The sequence below is a fragment of the Globicephala melas genome, chromosome 21, assembly GCF_963455315.2.
Source record: "Globicephala melas chromosome 21, mGloMel1.2, whole genome shotgun sequence".
Lineage (NCBI taxonomy): Eukaryota > Metazoa > Chordata > Mammalia > Artiodactyla > Delphinidae > Globicephala > Globicephala melas.
Genome location: NC_083334.1, coordinates 14,238,463 through 14,259,564, shown reverse-complemented (window position 1 = coordinate 14,259,564; position 21,102 = coordinate 14,238,463). Strand labels below are relative to the sequence as shown.

At 39.7% G+C, this 21,102-nt stretch overlaps 1 protein-coding gene across 2 annotated transcripts in view; it reads left to right on the top strand.

Moving 5' to 3' along the window:
• Nucleotides 1–21,102, top strand: part of FAT1 (FAT atypical cadherin 1) — a 120,345-nt gene that overhangs the window by 73,700 nt on the left and 25,543 nt on the right. The window contains exons 4-11 of one of the 2 annotated variants that reach the window (XM_070044597.1): nucleotides 152–213; nucleotides 1,977–2,306; nucleotides 2,667–2,877; nucleotides 5,100–5,239; nucleotides 9,761–10,036; nucleotides 10,164–10,374; nucleotides 16,037–20,104; nucleotides 20,668–20,864. In XM_070044597.1, coding sequence (XP_069900698.1) covers nucleotides 152–213; nucleotides 1,977–2,306; nucleotides 2,667–2,877; nucleotides 5,100–5,239; nucleotides 9,761–10,036; nucleotides 10,164–10,374; nucleotides 16,037–20,104; nucleotides 20,668–20,864 — 5,495 coding nt within the window. Of the gene's footprint in view, nucleotides 1–151; nucleotides 214–1,976; nucleotides 2,307–2,666; nucleotides 2,878–4,021; nucleotides 4,091–5,099; nucleotides 5,240–7,295; nucleotides 8,223–9,760; nucleotides 10,037–10,163; nucleotides 10,375–16,036; nucleotides 20,105–20,667; nucleotides 20,865–21,102 lie in introns of those variants that run through there. The other variant, XM_060291363.1, reaches the window with a different exon arrangement.

The following is a 21,102-nucleotide window of genomic DNA, read 5'->3' as shown; positions in this document are numbered from 1 at the left end:
ATAATTAACCCTACCTGGATTAATAATTTTTTCCTCTTCAGAATAAGTTAGGCATTTGCTCAAACTTCTACACTCAGTGTGTGGTTTCAGTTACAGTAGTTTGTAATTACCTTTATTTTTTGAGGATTCATGAACTGCTATCATCTTATAGGTCTCATCACGACTACATCCAGGAAACTAGACCGCGAGCAGCAAGGTGAACACATATTAGAAGTAAGCATTTCTTAATTGTTGATAATTTTAAAAATCTCGTAATCATAAATAATTTGGGAAAGAGCAATCTTACTCATATTATCTAGTAATTCAAAGCTGCTGCTATTTTGTTATATCACCTTATGGTCATTAATAAAAAGGAAAATAAAGAAAACGTTGTGACTGTAGTTCAGGTCTGCTTTACACCCCTGTCAACCCCCAGAAGATAAACAGATGCCAAAATATCCAAGGCAGCAGGTTACGAACAGTGGCGTCCTGCTGCGGCCCCCTCACCCTGATTAGAACTGCACTACACACCTGCTAATTGTCCGCCTCACTCCGGAGCCCTCTCTTCTCAATGAATATCAAAGGCTGGGTGGGAGCAGGTATAAGATACTTAGGGCTTGGAAGATGATATTAAGATATTGATAGGAAATAAGATTCGTTTACATATCATGTATGTTTCTCTGTAGCCCTTTTGTGGTAATTTATTTGAGGGCCAGTGTTGGCATTGATTTGACTGTCTTAAAGAAGAGAGTATTTTTAGTAACATGTTAAAAGCTCTGTCGCCCGGCTGCTAGTTATGGAACCCAAACGGAGGAAACGATTTGACGAATGCTACAAAGCATAGTACTTGGTTGTATTTCTCTTTAATTTTTCTTTTTTCCTAACGATCACATGAAAACTGATCAAAAGGAAATGTTTTGAGAGGTTAAAATTAAAATAGTAATTATAATTTTGTTTCATTTTGAGAGTGTGGGAAGGCAAATCATGTGCTTTAATTAAAGCAGCTACTTTACTTAAGTACTCTTGACAAGTACCATGAAGATACATTCATTCCCACTTTTATAAACAACAGAATTTGCACCTGCCAAGCTTCAGAAAGAACATAGTTCCACAAAAAACTTAAGTCTACTTTAATGTTTTTAGCATTTCATTAATTCACTTGGGATGACGTGGTGAGGGGAGTAACTACGGCCATCCCTTTCAATGTGCACACTGAAGTGAAAATGAACATTGGATCTGAGGGTGAAATGGTTTCTCATGCATTCAGAAGCATTTACCAGCGTAACCCTCAAGAATCTCAGATCTTCATTCCTAAAATGAATACATGAATAATCTACTTAGAATAAAAGTTACTTTACATTTCTTTTACTGAAAATCTCATTTAATAAGTTGGTCTTAAATTTAAATGTTTATGTTCACCCTACCAAACATGGAAATCTTCTGTACAAGAAAAGAGAGAGCCAGGCAAAATAAAATGATGATTGCTAGAATTAAAAGGCCTGCTACTTAGCATATATTTTAATCGGATGATTTAACTTATTTTATTGACGAAGCTTAAAAATGACAGTTTTTAAAGGCAGTATGTGAAGATTTTATTTTTAAGCATGTACAAGAGGACTCTAACTATTTAAAAGCAAAATCTTCATGTATCTCTTCCTTCGCTTAAAAATACTGAGTTTTTGAGAGCTTAACGTTTACAGTTAAGGCGTGTGAGGAAGAGGGGTGACGGGTAAGGAGAGAGCGAGGGCTCAGAGCCGGTGCTTTCCTAGCCCCTGGCCTCCCCCCGGCCTGCCCCCAGTCCCTTTGTGAAAATGGAGAGGTTGCCCTGCCCCCCTCACAGGGCTGTGGTTGGAGTGAGGAATCGTTACGTGTCCATAGTGCTGTGTGAATTGCAGAGGTTTATAGAAAAGGTGATTGTCATTAGGAAGAAGACATTCACTTTTTATACAGTATATTTTAAAAACATTTCTTGATGTTTTTTTTTTTTTTAAAAACAGGTTACAGTGACAGACAATGGTAGTCCCCCCAAGTCAACCATTGCAAGAGTAATTGTGAAGATCCTTGACGAAAATGACAACAAGCCTCAGTTCCTGCAGAAGTTCTACAAAATCAGACTCCCAGAGCGGGAAAAACCAGAACGAGAAAGAAATACCAAGCGCGAGCCTTTATATCGTGTTATAGCTACAGACAAAGATGAAGGTCCCAATGCAGAAATCTCCTATGGCATTGAAGAGGGAAATGAACATGGCAAATTTTTTATTGAGCCAAAAACTGGAGTGGTTTTGTCTAAGAAGTTTTCTGGAGCTGGAGAATATGATATTCTTTCAGTGAGTGAAGATCTAGTCTTTGAATTTCTTCCATAATTTGACCGTTAATCTAGTCTTATGTCTCTCATAACTTTCTCTCTATTCAGTAAAATGGCCTCAGTGCTGTACCTGACAATGGGAAGTATGGGTTTGCTTTTCCCTTTTTTAGTTGTCATTCTCGTTATCTATGTTGAGTATGGCATAAAAAGGTTGCCCTTTTTATCAGGCATTAAATGGAATATGGAATTAACATGGAATATATACCGCACAGATATTAAATGTTTGAAATTGGTTCAGTTTCAGACCAAACCAATCAATGCTTCAGTTATGGGATGCAACTTTTCATTTGCTGTTTTTATCCCCTCTGCCCATATTTTATAGATTAAGGCAGTTGATAATGGTCGCCCCCAAAAGTCATCAACCACTCGACTCCATATTGAATGGATCTCCAAACCCAAACCGTCCCCGGAGCCAATTTCATTTGAAGAATCATTTTTTACCTTTACTGTAATGGAAAGCGATCCAGTTGCTCACATGATTGGAGTAATAGCTGTTGAGCCTCCAGGCATACCTCTTTGGTTTGACATCATTGGTAAGCTGCATGACGGTTTTCATCATCCTTGTATAGATCACACTGAGGGGAACCCGCCTCTGGTTTTCTGATTTGGGGGCATATCTCAGAATTTAAAATTGGGAGTAAGACCTATAAGTGGAGAATTTGTTTTAAACTGCAGTATTTTGCTTGCATAATTTTTCACTATATCCAACATATATTAAACTTGTTTAAAATAGGTGCTCTGTATGTACCTTATTAATATAAAAATGAAGTTTTTAAAAGTGTACCAAAGAGATACAGAGAAATCTGAATGTTTGGTCTAAAAGCACAGCTTCTTAATTTTTCCTCTTGATACATAACATATAGCACATAACTATTTTTAGTGATTATGATTTGAATGTTTAAAATAACTATGCCTACGTGATTGTCGCATGTCAGTATTCTATAGGGAATATGCTTAAAATTTATAAGTTATAAAGGATAGTGTCAACTGTGGCTTTTTAAGTTTGATTTACCTCATTTTCAGTAGAAAGCAGGCTTCACTAGATTAAATCACCCTGTGATAAAAATTATATGCCTAAGCCAATTCTTTTTTTTCTGTCATTGAATTTAGCTAGATATTGAATGTAATACAACGTACTTAAAACAATTTCACATTAGACTTTGGCGTCTTAGTTTTTTAATTCTTATTTCTTCACAGTATTTTAATTACAAGTATATTTTAAATCAAAAGTACGTGTTCGGGTTATCTTTGGTTGGAACCCAATATCCCTTTTCCCTCTTCACCCCGGAGCCCTCCTGCCCCAGTTGCTGTCTCAGCGGGTTGAAGCCGCAGGGACCACAGGGCGCAGGGGTTCGGGCTCTACCTCTTGAACTTTCTAGACAGCTGGGCTGTTTTCCCTACTTTGGTCTTTGTATGAAATTGTTTATGTTATAAACACCTACGAAACCATTACAGTTTAGTTTTAAATGAACAAAAAAAGATTCTTTTCATAGTTAACTGCAGTCAGAATAGTTTGCTTGCTGTCCAGTAACTCCTATCGCATTTCCAGATGGGCAGACTGCGGCTGCGCAGCATCTAACCTCACGTGTAAACTGACTGCCTTTGGAACCACTTTGATTGATTGCTCTCCTTGTTCTGTGCTTGCCTTCCATGCTTGCTTCTTTTTGGCTGTGCCAGGAGACACATTTGCTAGAGAAGTGTTTTACGTCTTTCAGATGACTTGTGACCTGAACTGTACAGCAGAAGGTATCTGCTGAGATCACATAATTTGCCTCAGATTATGAGATCTAAAGAAAAGCATCCATTTTTCAAACTTTTTTCTTTCCAGTGACCATCTTTCATTGCTTTTTCTTTTCATAGTGGGCCCATGGTCGTCTGTTCCAATTGCAAACATTCTGACTTTCCATATATCCCTAGATCCTTATTTTTAGATTTAACTGAAGACAGTTTTGTGTGTGTGCTGTTTTGCTTTTTGGTTGGATTTAGTAATAGAACTTCATCATGATGTTTAGACTTTATTTTCATTCCATTCCATTTCATTGATATAAGTATCTCACGTTCAGTGGCTTTGAAGAGAGTTTATCTGGAATATGATGGGGAATGCATTTGGATAATGTTAGTAGCACAGAAACCTTTTTTCATTAAGCTTTGTGTATGACAGCAATGGGAAAAATTTTCAAATAGTGAAAATTCTCAACTAGTAAGAGTCCGGACTAACCAGTGATAACTACCACAATTTTTTTTTTCCAGAGTTAACATTTGTTTTTAATAGTTATTTCATTAGAGCAATATGCTCAAATCGTCACAAAATTTTTTTTTTAGTAAATTTTTAAATGGCCAACTTTTTGGTTACTAAATGATATGAAATGTAGCTACTGAGATATAAGTTAAAGAGGTATTCAGAACCCTTGAAAAAACAAACTGAAAGTAATTCATTGGTAGTATTAGAAACGTTTTTGTTGTTGTTTGCAGAGTTGCTTCCTTGCTTCCTCTCATTTAGTAGCTTCCTCGGCAGTTATGGCTCAGCTTTTTTTTTTCCTAGTAAGCCAGCATTGTCTTTCCAGTTGGTCCTTCTTTTCTGGTCTTTCAAAATGAAAGCTCTTTGGAATCACTTTGACCAATATATCAGAAATTTTTCTTTCTTTCTTCGTTTATTTTTAAAACTGCCATTAAAAATTAGAAAGCCACAAAATAAATGACAAATTTTCATCCCGTGACCTGTTTTTACTTTAACGTTTGTCCTAACTTAAACTAGGTGGCAACTATGATAGTCACTTTGATGTGGACAAGGGCACTGGAACCATCATTATTGCCAAACCTCTTGATGCAGAACAAAGATCAAACTACAATCTCACAGTCGAGGCTACAGATGGAACCACCACTATACTGACTCAGGTAGGCAAATTGCTGATGATACAGTGTTCTGATCTAAGTGTCCACAGGCAATATGAGCAATTGATTCTGCCCTCTGAGGTTCTCAGATCAGAAGTTACTATTTTGATATAGTTTATGCACATGTACACAGCAAGGATTTTTATTTAGGGAATGAAATATCACTGCAAATCCTGTTTTAGGTTTTGAATGTAATTAACCAGTTTTGAAAACTTTGAAAGAAGACTTAAAAAAAAAAACACGTTATGCCATCACAATCTTTTATTTTTACGCTCATTTTGAATTGTACTAGTATAAAGTATATCACTGTCAAGGGTGACTTGTCCAAGTCATTTGCATGAAAACTGGTTAAAGTGATTAATTATCTTTTAAAACACTTTTTTAGGTTTTTTCCCCCCTTGACTACCTTAGGCTGTGTAAAATAACTGATAAAACTGTTCTATTCCTTTAAGTATCTTTATTCCTATCTGATGATTAAGACATGGTCCGATTACTGGCATTTCAAATTGAAATGTCAGAACCCTATAAATTACATTTAAGTTCTGTTCTTTCTTATCAGTTTCTCTGATTCAGAGTGGGGGCTGTTTGAGAACTTCTTAAATACTTGCTGTGTGCCAGGTATTGTTCTAGAAGCCGAGTAGTAAGAAACAAAATCCTGCCCTCTTGGAGTTTACATTACAATGATAAAGCCAAAGCCTTGTGTTTAATGTGCTGTGTGTGAAAAGTAAAAGGAAGAAATTAAATGTTAGAGGATAAAATGCTTCTGAATTCCAATTTCCTATCTTTAGATTATACTATTTTAAATCTTAAGACAGATCATTTACTAAATCATTTAGTTGCATTGAAGAATAAAAATTAGTCTGTGATGTCTTTTCAATTAATAAATGAATAGATAATTTAAAGTCAGTTGTGAAATGACCTTATTTCTTTGTCCAAATGCTTGTGATTTTTAATGTATTTAAAATTGATAATATGAATCATGCTTTGGGGTCATTTTGAGGTTGTCACGTAAAAGTACCAGCACAGTATTAAAATTTCAGCCTTGTCAGTAACTGTTCTCATTGTAGAAACTAGACTTTAGAGCATGAAAATGAGAAGAAAAGCATCAAGAATTGTAATAAATTGAACAGGGTAATTCTGAAAGGTTAAAGAGTGTAACTGTATGTAGATCAGTTCAAGTAATTGACTAACCAGAAGTCTAGCAAAGGAAACTTAATAACCAGTAGAAATGACCCTCTGTGCCAAGCCTTCTCATTACTAAAGATGATATATCTACCTGTAGCATTTATCACTTACTACATAACTCACAGTAAGTGTAGTTTTCATTAGTATAGTTAAGAGCTTAGTATGAAATACGGTGACTAAAATTCCCATAAAACCCAGTAAATATATTCTCTCAGGGACACAGAATTTCTTCAATTTCAATGCTTCGGGCATACTTCTGTAACTTATTTTGAGTCATTTTCAGAGGGTCTTGATAATATCCTAGTGAATTGCTGGCAGGGAGAGGTAGAGTATCAGAGAGCGGTCCAGATCCCAGGCTGACCTGTCCAGGTGTGGGTCATTAGGGAACAATGACCAGTAATTAGGTTTTGATTTCCAGTCTGGGGCTGAGAACAGGGAGATAGGAATCTGAGTGGGAGGAGAGCAGCAAATACCAGCTGAAGAGGGACACAGAGATCAGAACCCAGCTGACAAGGCACTGGAACACAGCAGGTAGATTCCTGTTTGTAGGTGAAACTCAGGAACCAACGGAACAGGTTTTGCCGCATCACGGTCGGTAGCAGCAGGTGTCAGATCTGAGGTTTGGAGAGTGTTTTCCGTTAAGCCAGAGAGCATCCTCGCAGAGGGGAGTAGTAGCGGAGGATCGTGATGTAACTGCCAGTGCTCTGTTGAAGCAGCTTTCCTTGCTTTGTTGTCCTGCTGTTTCCGCTGAGGATGTTGCCCAATATTAAATCATGTCACTTTGCTTTATCTGTTATCTCAAGGTGACTTACCAAATCCAGTTCACATTTTTTCCCTTTCTTTGAAACAGCTTTGCTTTCCTGTTTTCTTTCAGTTTCTCTGGAACATCAGCATTGCATACTCTGGAGCAGGCCACTTTGTTTGAATCGGGGCTCTGCCTCTTACTCCTATGCATGGGCAGGTGGCTATGACCCTCTGTGCTTCCACTTCTCCTCTGGAAAATGGGCACAGCGACTTTGCCCTCATAGGACAAAGTGAGACGACACTCGGGTGCTGGCCCCTCAAGCCCTCAGGCCTGTCCCCAGTGAGCGCTCCGTGCGTGTTCCCTGTTGCACATCAGCACTGGTTTGGGCTCCTGTCCCCCTGCTTTGGCACTGAGTCACCTTCCTGTCTCCATTCTCTGTCTCTGCGATTCATCCTGCACTGCCTGCCAACCAGCACGGTCTTCCTGACTGGGAGGAGGACGGAAGGTGATTTGCTCCCATCAGACAGTTCAGAGCACACAGGCCACACAGTTCTCAGCCTCTGCTCGGGAGCCAGGCTCTGCTCTCGGACCCCACCTTCTCCCTGTTCCTTTTCTTTGTCACCCCCGCTTCAGGGTCCTCCTCTGAGGTGTCTGAGAGACAGGATGTTCCCTTCCACCCTCGCCTTCACATCTCTGACTGAGCTTTTCCTCCTACCCCAGTATACGTTCATCTGCCAAGCTAAAACCTGTGCAAGCAGAGCTTGTCTCTTCCTCGAAAGCTTCCTAAATGGCCTGTACCACCTCTGGACTCCTGAAAACTTCCTTGATAACATAGGAAACCTGTATGTACAAGGCATTGCCCAGTGAGGTTGAAAGCTTCAGGGGGCAGGGGTGCTCCATACTTCTTTACACCCTCCTTAAATGCAGCAAGTGCCGAGCATGGACGTGCCCGGGAAATGTGTGTCAGTTGAACTGCTTTATCAAAGAGGGTTGTTCTTACTTCAGCTGTTCATATTTAGGTGGGGTCAGTTGATCTTGGAGCAGGATTAAACTGTGTTTGCCCAACACTCCTTCCATGAGAAAATAAATTTTAAATGTGTAGTGGAGGGACCTCCCTGGTGGCGCAGTGGTTGGGAGTCCGCCTGCCGACGCAGGGGACGTGTGTTCGAGCCCTGGTCTGGGAAGATCCCACATGCAGCAGAGCAACTGAGCCTGTGCAGCACAACTGCGAAGCCCACGTGCCAAAACTGCTGAAGCCCGCACGCCTAGAGCCCGTGCTCTGCAGCAGGGGAGGCCGCTGCAATGAGAAGCCCATGCACCTCAGCGGAGACCCAACGCAGACAAAAATTAAAAAAAAAAAAAATTGTGTAGTGGAAATGAATATGTAGTGATTTAATTTATAGAAATTATCTTTATAGCCTTTGCTTCTGGATCATCATTGACCTTTCACAGTGAGGCATCTGTAGTTTTAAATGTTTACATAACTTTCACATAAACCCTTTCTGTGGTTTGGTGGATACATTTAGTGTTCATATAGTTTAATGTTACAGATCCACCGCTGAGGTCTCAGTGTTCTAGGAGAACGGTGGTATTGTCTTCATGGAAAGACCTCTAGTCCGTGTTCTTGGCCCCGTGTGGTTAACACGCCAGCCTCCCCCATGTGGTACTAGGACTTTGGCCTCCTGTGCCATTCGGACTAGTGAGGTTTGTTCCATATGAGCTAGTGAAGCTCATGTTTCTTGTTTATAACTGTGACCATCTTTTACAATTGTAGTGATTTCTGTTATGCCTTATCCACATGTGTCTTTTCAATCTGAAAATTAATCTTCTTACTGTCAAGTTAAATTTTTTTTTAAATTTAACTTGGGACTGAGTTTTTAAATATCTCCTTTTTTTTTCCTTTAAGGTTTTTATTTAATATTTATTTTATGACCTACTTAAGAGAATTCTCTCTCGAGTGTATTTAAATTGCTTTTAAGAAATAAATGTATTTACTATCTGTGTAGTTTTGTGATCACAAAAATACAAGGATTTTAAAGCACATTTCTCATTTTCCTTTTTATTCATAATATTGGTAGGGATTTGGAATCTCAAAGATTAGAACAAGAACTTCAGATACTGTGACGATTAAGCAGCACACTCACCTCAGTAGCTTGGTAGTTACAGGTGCAAATCTGATATAGGAAATCAGTCTTCTGTGAATCCTGGTAAAGTAAATTTTTTATCTTTACATGAGCAATCTAGAAATTTCTGTGGAGACCTAAGAGAAATTAAGCCTGCATTTCAGAAAGAAATGTGTGTTACATTTGTGTGTGTGTGTTACATTTTTCTCTAAAAAATTAGTCTCAGGAATTTAGAAACGTTTTTCTTATCTTACTCATATTTATATAGGTAATATGTCAATGAAAAATTTGAAAGATGTTTTTTATTCTGGATTTTGGTTGCTTTTATTTCTCATGTTTGAATTTCATTTTGCTCAAAAATTAGGGTTTTTTTTTTTCAGTGTGCATTTGATTTTTTCCCCCTGATTCTTTAAATACTAAAACATCATGATTAGGAATATTATTGTTATGTGAGTAATTTTGTCATCACAGGTATTCATCAAAGTAATAGACACAAATGACCATCGTCCTCAGTTTTCTACATCAAAATATGAAGTTGTTATTCCTGAAGACACAGCACCAGAAACAGAAATTTTGCAAATCAGTGCTGTGGATAAAGATGAAAAAAACAAACTAATCTACACTCTGCAGAGCAGTATCGATCCATTGAGTCTCAAGAAATTTCGCCTTGATCCTGCAACTGGCTCTCTCTATACGGCAGAAAAACTTGATCATGAAGCCATTCAGCAGCATGTTCTCACAGTCATGGTAGGGCTTTCTGCTCATTCTTCTGACACACTGTTTGGTTCCTGCAGGGTTCCATGTGATTGAGAGTGATGTTTAATCAATTTTAAGGAAAGCTTTAACAGGATCAATAATATGCTGATTCTTTTAGGTACGAGATCAAGATGTCCCTGTAAAGCGCAACTTTGCACGGATTGTTGTCAATGTCAGCGACACCAATGACCACGCCCCCTGGTTCACGAGCTCCTCCTACAAAGGGCGGGTTTATGAATCAGCAGCTGTCGGCTCAGTTGTGTTGCAGGTTACAGCTCTGGACAAGGACAAAGGGAAAAATGCTGAAGTGCTGTACTCTATCGAATCAGGTATTTTTGGAGCACTGCATTTATAACTACTTTTTTTTATAACTGCTCTTTTTTTATAGGTTTATAACTTTGCACTTGTTAGAAAGTATGTTTTTTCTAAAATTAGTTCTAGATGTTGAAACAGTTCTGTGTATCAAAACTGCTTAAATTGATAGCTACCATTTTACATGTTAGGAGAAAGAAAAAAAAATTAACTTTTAATTCATTGGAAAGCAAAGCTAGAGAGTCCTAACTATGTTTGGGTAATGTTCTTGGAGATTCATAATATTAGCATAATTCAAGGCTCTGAGAAGTCCTGCAGTAAAGAAAACTTTATTTGACCAATTCAGGATTTCCAAAATGGTTTTAACCACACAATCGTTTTCCTCCATAAACTATGAAGTACTCTTAGGGAAAGGCTAGCCTAGTGATTTAACATTTTTCTTTTAGTCAGAGCATATCTTCTCTTGGGCAGAGCAGGAAACTCTGTGACAGAGTGCCAACTCATCCAGTTTTAATTGGGTCACGTCTCATAAAGGGTGTCCATGCCTCTCCTACCCCTTCCAGGCTTTGCTTTTCTGCCACTTTCACCCCCATGCATCTTTCATAGTTGCATTTCGTTCGTGGAATTGGGTTGGTACAGTAGGTCCCAGGGTTGGGACGAGGGCTTGAAGAAATGTTGAAAAGGCTAAGGGGCTTGCTGGAGTTGGGCAGGAGACAGCAAAGCAGGGAGACCAGCTGGAACTGTGGGCCTGGACAGCTCTGGGTGTGATAGGGCAAGAGGTCCAGAGCCTTGCTGGTGATTCCAAGAAGGAGGATCACCAGGAAACGATGGTGACAAAGTGAAATGTTGTTCTGTTTTCTGTTTGATGCTGCTATTCACTCATTCATTTCTTTATTCCGTGGACTCTCATTTTATATGCCCGGTGCCCTGCTAGGAGCATTTGTACTTGTGCTTGATAGGTAGGGGTTACCATCGGTCCACAAATGTATGTGCTTGCAAAAGAACTCTGCCCCTGATTGAAACAGGGATCTGCTTTAGAGCATGTGATTTATTCAGTTAGAAATCATCTAGCTTTGGGACTTGCCCAACTCGTGCCAAATACTATGAGTAAGTGATTAAATATCAAGAAGGCAGCTTCCAGTTTCCCATCTTTCTCAGTGCCATTGTCAGTACAAAGGTTAGACTCTTTCATTCTTTCTCTATAGTGATTTTAGAATATTGAGATCATCCACTTAACTTTTTTTCTGTAAGTCCATACCTCTGCATATTTAGAAATTATGTATCTTTTCTAGGCATTAGAATTGATAGAGGTACAATTAACTGAAGATCATATAATCCAAAGCTGAGCAAATGGAGAGTACTTCTTTGCTTTATCAATGTGTTTTATGTGGTTCAACTATTTTCATCTTAATATATTGGAAGTTTCATTTATTTCCCTGAAAATGACCAAGCTTAAGCCATCCCTCACAAATAAGACCTCATATACTGCCCGAGGTTGCAGTGTTAAAATGTGTTATAGTGTAGTTAGTGCCCTGAATAAAACTGATTTTTCCACTGGTTCAGAAATTTAACCATTAAAAAAGCGCATTCCATTTGTACGTGCCTGAGCACGTCAGTAAAATAGTTTTCCCCCCGAGACAAACTTACTGGATTTGTGTAGGAGAAAATGTTAAACTTTCCCTTAGCTTTCACATAGTTTTCAGCAATTGGGCGTTTAAAATATGATTGTTGGTGCCTGACTGAAGGCATGCACATTCTTTAAATGCTTGTAATGACTGATGGGATTAGTAATTCGGTATTCCAAGAATGGAACTGTGTCTCCACTCAAAGAATAGATAATACCAAGGGCCTATTCTGATATAAACTCTGGGCTTCAAAGAAGGTAATTGGATAGATTTGGTAATGTAAAAATCATGCTATACAGGTTACTTTATAGGAAACAACTACCATTAAAATGCAGTAGAATTGTATGTGTGTAAATCTGTTGAATAGTAGGCACTATAAAATGGTCACACAGCCTTCATTCAACAGTGTATTCATAGTCACCTGCTTCTGACTTGTGTCAGATTGCATTTAATAAAGTTCAAAAGAGTAGTTACAAATTCAGGCTATATTAGCAGCAATTTATGGAGCAAAAGGTTTGGTCTGATGAGGAGTCTTTAGGGAAAAAAGGAAGTAATTAAAGAATATTTTCAGTAATAATTGAGTTAGGGGTTAAGAGACACATCGGTGCCATACTCTGGGCTGTAGCGTTTTATTTATTTTTTTAAAGTAGATGATTGTTAATTCAAAACTGTCATAACCTCTGGAAATAGAAGACACTCCGTAAATATACTTATTGATTAGAATTGGTTTTCTTCCCCAAACTTATGTAAAATGTAATTGCAGTTGAAGCTTTACAAAGGTTGCCATTCTGTGGGGCAGTCAGCATCCACGGCATGTCCACCGTGGGAAGAGGCAGGTCCTGCGCACAGCTTTCTGACGTGCCCTTTGGGGTGTACATGTGTAATACAGTCATAGCTGACGAGCACACATTTGCATGTTTGTCCAGATAACTGCCTTGTTCATATGGAAAGAACAATTTAAAACTATTTAGAAATAACCAGTATCTCTCCTACAGTGAATGACTAAGGCCCCAACCTAGTACAGACTTCTGTCACTGCCCTATTAGTTTGTTCACAAATGCCATATGTATATTTCAATATTTGGTGAATGTGGCTATTACTAGATCAGACAAGGACACATTCAAGCCACTCAGCAGCCCTCAGTGTTGCCACATAAATATGGTGTTGCTTTCCATCTGCAAATCTGATGGTTTCTGCCGTAGCATATGTATTGATACAGGTAGGATCCATATACTGATTAACTAGCTGTGTTCCTGTGTAACCTTCTTGTTATCGTTGACAAGCTCAGAGCTGTCTTTATCAAAGTCGAGATACTGCAAGTAATAAAGAATGTTTTGAATGTCACATTGCTAATAAAAATTTTTTATCAGAGATTTCCAAATAGTCATGACACGTTCCTTTTGCTAATACTTTTAAATGAAGTGCCGCATCTAACAAGTGGTTGTTGGTAGTGATTGAAGTATAGCATAAATGCAGGGAAACAAAACCAAGTAGAAATATAAATATGGTACTTTAATGAATGTATTAATTTTTTTCAAGCTGCTGATCAACCTGTTTGGTATTTAATTTGTTTTCTTTCCATACATGTGTAAAAGTTGTTTCATTCAACAAACATTTGCTGAGTGTCTCCTATGTGTCAGGCATTTTTCTAGGCAGAGATGATAAAATAATGAATCAAACAAGCCATGCTTAAGTGGAGCTTACATCCTAGTGGGAGAACAGATGAGAACAAGTGACAATACGTGCTGTAAAGAAAAAACAGGGTAACGGGACAGAAACAGCCATGCTGAATGGGGAGGTCAAGGAAGGCCTCACCACCACATTCTCTAAGAAGGAGGCATTTGGGCAAAACCTGAATGAATGAACGCGTGCATGGAGAGGCAGTGAGAATAGCTGGCGGAAGACTGTTCCAGGCAGGGACCCACCAAGCCCAGTGGTTCCGAGATGAGGATGTGCTCACTTGATTGAGGAGCCTTCTCATTGCAGATAAAATCCATTTATTCCTCCATGTGAGGCCTTGTGTATTTGAAGCTTTAAGATTTTCACTGTACAAAGTAAAAGAGAAATGCATCTAGATGACTGAATATAAAATATGGTAGGTCAGCTACTATATTAGTACAGACATAGGGTAGTAAAGAGTGGGGATGAAGACAGTTGTCCAGAGGTTTTCACAGCCCCCCAAGCAGTCAACCAGTCACAGCTTTGGAAGTGGGGATGATGCAAAGGTAGCTGAGAAAGGACCTTGGAATCCCAATAACCAACTAAAACACAGTGGGGGAGAACTGGGGTCACTGGCGCTCGTAGGTACACACAGGCCGGAAATTAGTGTCTGCGAGGCCTGGCAGAGGCAGCCAGGGTTTGGCTCAGAGCTTCGTGGCCTGGAGACATTCTGGACCTCTGTCCTGTTGCAGGTTGAGGCATGGCCTTGGGGCCTGGACGCAGAGCCAGGCAGACTTAATGAAAACCAGACTGGGTCTGGCCTCAGAAAGAACTATCATGGATTTTTGGAAAATGTATTAAAGGAAGGAAGTGAAAGCTGTAGAGGAAATGTTTACTAGCAATGATGTGGAGGAAGGAGTGCTTGGTTGAGCCCCTGGTTTGCAAGTCACAGGAAGTAATTTTGGTCTATGAAGGGCCGTGCTCGACTGCAGACCTCGAGGAACACAGAATTTGAGAAGGCGGTTAAGTGGCAAGTGGACTTTGTTTTGGATAAAGTGTAACAGTTCAAATTTTCCAAGATTTAAAGAAAAGCATATTTTATAAAAGGGATTCTTTTTAATCACTGAATACATCATTTTTATTACTAAGAAACAAGTTATATGTTTTTCCACTATAAATTCCCTCTGATGAAAGAAAGAATTTTTAACTCCTAACAAATGCTACATTTTCAAGATTAAAGGAATTATCAGTAGGCATTCTTTCTTCTTGTTCGAAGTTGTTTTCCCCTAAAATATGTCAAGTAAGCTTTTAAAGACTCAGGCATGGGGAGCTTCATGATCTTCTGCCTCAGCAAGTTCTGCGGCAGCTCCTCAGACTAGATCAATTCAGTTCTATGACTAGAATAAATGATTCTGGACTCTCTGTTTATAAAACAGAAAAGGGAGGAAGGGTTCGTGGTTGGATCGAATCTGAGGACCCTCACACTGCCTTGATCTACCCAGAAAGAGAGTAAACTGCAGAACTGTAGTAAACTCCTGGTTTCAGGAGGAGCTCAAGTGGCACAAAACTATGGAATATTGTGGAGTTGCATTTGCAGCTAAATACATGTACATAACGTAGCTGGAAAATGTCTAAAGAAAAGCAAGTAAAACAATCTTAAGAGTTTTCAGCCTCAGCAATGTTGTCATTTTGCACCAGAAAGTTCTTTGCTGTGGGGCTGTCCTGTGCATTGTAGTATGTTTAGCAGCATCCCTGGCCTCTACTCACTAGAGGTTAGGAGCACCCTCTCCCCACAAGTAGTGGTCACCAAAAAGGGGTCCACACATGGTTGAATGTCCCTCTGGGTGAAAGCACCTCCAGTTGAGAACCACTCACCTAGAAATTAAATTGACCTGAAAAAATTCAGGGGATATTACTGAAATCTTGGGAAAAAACCCATAAAGTGGGGCAGAGTACACACAGGCTTACTCATCAAGTCCCCGAATGCATAAAATAAGGGCCAACTCTATTTAAGTTTGTTAAATTTAATTGAAGTCTTCCCTTTTCATAGTGGGTAAGATTCTTGAGAGTTTGCAAGTGATAAATAAATATATTCCAAAGGGGTTTTGAGGGACTCTTGGAGATGATTAACTAAACTCTTTTATGGAAGGATAACCAGATCCTTCCACAACACATTCCTGATTCAACCAGAGAGAGTGACTTTTGGCTTTAGGTACAGAGTGATATTACTTCTGTTTCTTTTCATAATCTATAGACAAAACAGAAAAGTTTGCCCTTAGAGTAGATAAAAATGAAACAAATTGAAAAAATGAGACAAATTGAATAAAACAAGTTCCATTCGAATATTGATAGGTCCTTGTATTTTTCTCTAACATGCTTTTTTCTCTCCTCCCAGGAAACATTGGAAATTCTTTTACAATTGATCCCATCTTGGGCTCTATAAAAACTGCCAAAGAATTAGATCGAAGTAACCAAGTGGAATATGACTTAATGGTAAAAGCTATAGATAAAGGCAACCCACCAATGAGTGAAATCACTTCTGTGTGTATCTTTGTCACCATGGCTGACAACGCCTCTCCCAAGTTTACATCAAAAGAGTATTCTGTTGAAATTAGTGAAACTATCAGCATTGGGAGTTTTGTCGGAATGGTTACAGCCCATAGTCAGTCATCAGTGGTATATGAAATAAAAGATGGAAATATAGCTGATGCCTTTGATATTAATCCACATTCTGGAAGTATCATCACTCAGAAAGCTTTGGATTTTGAAACTTTGCCCATTTATACATTGACAATACAAGGAACTAACATGGCTGGTTTGTCTACAAATACAACCGTTCTAGTGCATCTGCAGGATGAAAATGACAACTTGCCAGTTTTTACGCAGGCAGAATATACGGGGCTCATTAGCGAATCAGCTTCAATTCACAGTGTGGTCCTAACAGACAGGAATGTCCCATTAGTTATTCGAGCCACTGATGCTGATAAAGAATCAAATGCTTTGCTTGTCTATCACATTGTTGAACCAGCTATACACAAATATTTTACTGTTGATTCCAGCACTGGTGCTATTCACACAGTACTAAGTTTGGACTATGAACAAACAAGTACTTTTCACTTCACTGTACAAGTTCATGACATGGGAACACCATGTTTATTTGCTGAATATGCAGCCAACGTGACTATCCATGTTATTGACATTAATGACTGCCCTCCTGTGTTCTCCACATCATTGTATGAAGCATCTCTTTTGTTGCCAACATACAAAGGAGTCAAGGTCATTACAGTAAATGCTACAGATGCTGATTCAAGCGCACTGTCACAGTTAATGTACTCCATCACCGAAGGCAACATCGGGGAGAAGTTCTTAATGGACCACAAGACTGGTACTATAACTGTACAAAACACAACTCAGTTGAGGAGCCGCTATGAGTTAACTGTCAGGGCCTCTGATGGCAGATTTGCAAGCTTAACCTCTGTGAAAATTAACGTGACAGAAAGCAAAGAAAGTCAGCTGAAGTTTACCCAAGATTTCTACTCTGTGGTAGTGAAAGAGAATTCTACTGAAGCCAGAAGATTAGCTGTCATAACTGCTATCGGGAATCCAATCAACGAGCCCCTGTTTTATCACATCCTCAACCCAGATCGCAGATTCAAAATCAGCCGCACGTCCGGAGTTCTGTCGACCACTGGCATACCGTTTGATCGTGAACAGCAGGAGACCTTTGATGTGGTAGTGGAAGTGACACAAGAACGCAAGCCTTCAGCGGTGGCCCGTGTCATTGTAAAGGTCATCGTCGAAGACCAGAATGATAATGCACCGGTGTTTGTCAACCTGCCTTACTACGCCGTCGTTAAAGTGGATACCGCCGTGGGCCATGTTATTCGCTACGTGACAGCCATCGACAGAGACGGCGGCAGGAACGGGGAAGTGCACTACTACCTCAAGGAACACCACGAACACTTCCAAATTGGAGCCTCAGGGGAGATTTCACTGAAAAAACAGTTTGAACCTGACACCTTAAATAAAGAATATCTTGTCACAGTGGTTGCAAAAGATGGAGGAAACCCAGCTTTTTCGGCTGAAGTCATGGTTCCCATCACCGTTATGAACAAAGCCATGCCTGTGTTTGAAAAGCCTTTCTACAGCGCCGAGATTCCAGAGAACGTCCAGATGCACAGCCCCGTTGTCCACGTACAAGCCAACAGTCCAGAGGGCTTGAAAGTGTTCTATAGCATCACAGATGGCGATCCTTTCAGCCAGTTTACTATTAACTTCAACACCGGAGTTATCAATGTCATAGCGCCTCTGGACTTTGAGTCCCACCCAGCATATAAACTGAGCATCCGAGCGACTGACTCCTTGACCGGTGCTCACGCCGAGGTCTTTGTGGACGTAATCGTGGAAGACGTCAATGACAACCCTCCCGTGTTTGCCCAGCAGTCCTATGCCACCACCCTGTCCGAGGCATCTGTAATTGGCACATCCGTGGTTCAAGTCAGAGCAACAGATTCTGACTCAGAACCAAACAGAGGGATTTCATACCATATGTTTGGGAATCATAGCAAGAGTCATGATCATTTTCACATAGACAGCAGCACTGGCCTCATTTCCCTGGTTAGGACTTTGGATTTTGAGCAGTTCCAGCAGCACAAGATTTTTGTAAGGGCTGTTGATGGCGGCATGCCTCCTCTGAGCAGCGAAGTGGTTGTCACAGTGGATGTCACCGACCTCAACGATCACCCACCACTATTTGACCAACAGATTTATGAAGCCAGAATTAGCGAGCACGCTGCCCATGGGCATTTTGTGACCTGTGTCAAAGCCTATGATGCGGACAGTTCAGACATAGACAAGTTAGAATATTCCATTCTGTCTGGCAATGATCATAAGAATTTTGTCATTGACAGCAGGACGGGGATCATCACGCTCTCCAACCTGCGCCGGCATGCCCTGAAGCCATCGTACACCCTTCAGGTTTCTGTGTCTGACGGAGTTTTTAGGAGTTCAGCTCAGGTTCATGTGAGTGTGATTGGAGGCAATTTGCACAGTCCCATTTTTCTTCAGAACGAATATGAAGTGGAGCTTGCTGAAAATGCTCCCTTGCACACCCTGGTGACCGAGGTTAAAGCAACTGATGGGGATTCGGGTATTTACGGTCACGTTACCTACCATATTGTAAATGACTTTGCCAAAGACAGGTTTTACACAAATGAGAGAGGACAGATCTTTACTTTAGAAAAACTTGATCGAGAAACCCCAGTGGAAAAAGTAATCCCAGTTCGTTTCATGGCCAAGGACACTGGTGGAAAAGTTGCTTTCTGCACCATTAACGTCATCCTTACAGATGACAACGACAATGCACCACAGTTTCGAGCAACCAAGTTTGAGGTGAATGTTGGATCCAATGCTCCCAAAGGGACGTCGGTCATCAAAGTCCTTGCCAGTGACGCTGATGAGGGATCCAATGCCGACATCACCTATGCCATTGAAGCAGATTCTGAAGGCGTTAAAGAGAATTTGGAAATTAACAGACTGTCTGGCATAATAACTACAAAAGAAAGCTTAATTGGCTTAGAAAACGAGGTCTTCACTTTCTTTGTCAGAGCTGTGGATAATGGGTCTCCACCCAAAGAATCTGTTGTTCCCGTCTATGTTAAAGTACTTCCACCAGAAATGCGGCTTCCAAGGTTTTCGGAACCATTTTACACCTATACAGTTTCAGAAGACGTTCCTATTGGAACAGAAATAGATCTCATTCGAGCAGAGCATAGCGAGACTGTCCTTTACAGCCTAGTCAAAGGGAATACTCCAGAGAGCAACAGAGATGAGTTCTTTGTGATCGACAGACAGAGTGGGAGACTGAAACTGGAGAAGGGTCTGGACCATGAGACAACTAAGTGGTACCAGTTTTCCGTACTTGCCAGGTGCACTCACGATGACTATGAGGTGGTGGCTTCTGTAGATGTTAGTATCCAAGTGAAAGATGCAAATGATAACAGCCCTGTCTTGGAGTCTAGTCCATATGAGGCATTTACTGTTGAAAACCTGCCAGGGGGAAGCAGAGTCATCCAGATCAGGGCGTCTGATCTAGATTCAGGAACCAATGGCCAAGTTATGTATAGTCTAGATCAGTCACAAAGTGTAGAAGTCATCGAATCTTTCACCATTAACATGGAAACAGGATGGATTACAACCCTAAAGGAACTTGACCACGAAGAGAGAGACAGTTATCAGATTAAGGTGGTTGCATCAGACCATGGTGAAAAGGTTCAGCTCTCCTCCACAGCCATTGTGGATGTTACTGTCGCCGATGTCAACGATAGTCCCCCACGGTTCACAGCAGAGATTTATAAAGGGACTGTGAGTGAAGATGATCCACCAGGGGGCGTAATTGCCATCCTGAGTACCACGGATGCTGATTCTGAAGAGATCAACAGACAAGTTACATATTACATAACAGGTAACGTGTTTAAAGTGAATGGTTTAATTTAAAATTAAGTTGTATTAGAAGTATAAATTCTGAGATATGTGTTTTATGGAAATTGAGAGTTGAAGGGACGATTTTAGTATATCTAAAATAAGTAGAAATAACATCTCTTAAGCTATGTTTCAAGTTCTTTGCCTGAGCAAAGCCAGTAGTTGTTTCATTAGGCTGATTTTGATGATTCATTCTGTTGATCTTTATACACTGTATAAAAAAGATATTATAATTTTAAAAATCTATCGTTTCAGTATAGGCTAAAATGTTTACTGATAGTCTTGAAATTTTATTTGGCTTAATGCTGCGTTTAAATACACATTTTAGTGCTGCTTTCTTTGGTTTTTGGGTTTTTTGAGGGTTTTGGGTGGGAGGGGTTAGTGAATGGGAAAGCTAATAAAATTAATTTAAGTGTAATTACTTTCTTTAAAACTTAATTCTTTTGAATCATAATATTATATATCTTTTGTACAATTTATTTCTCCTGTTATTCCTTTTATTATTTCAACAAATTTGACTGTCATCTCCTTCCATTGATTTAATAGGAGGGGATCCTTTGGGGCAGTTTGCTATTGAAAATATACAGAATGAATGGAAGGTCTATGTGAAGAAACCTCTAGATAGGGAAAAAAGGGACAATTATCTTCTGACTATCACAGCAACTGATGGGACCTTCTCATCAAAAGCTATAGTTGAAGTCAAAGTCCTTGATGCAAATGACAACAGTCCCATTTGTGAAAAGGTAGGATGCTCTTTAAGTCTATATATTATGAATTCAGATTTCTTTCTTAAACCTTTCAGAAGGACTGTCACGTGGTGCTGTAGAGTAGTTCAAATGTGTTTCATGTTGTAATCTCTTAATGTTTAAGTCGAGGTGAGGGTTAAATGGGGCAAGAGTTGCATTAGCTTCAGAACTACTTTTGGGGGATGCTAAATAGCTTAAAAACCTAGTTCAAAATACTGTGAATTGCTGACAGGAT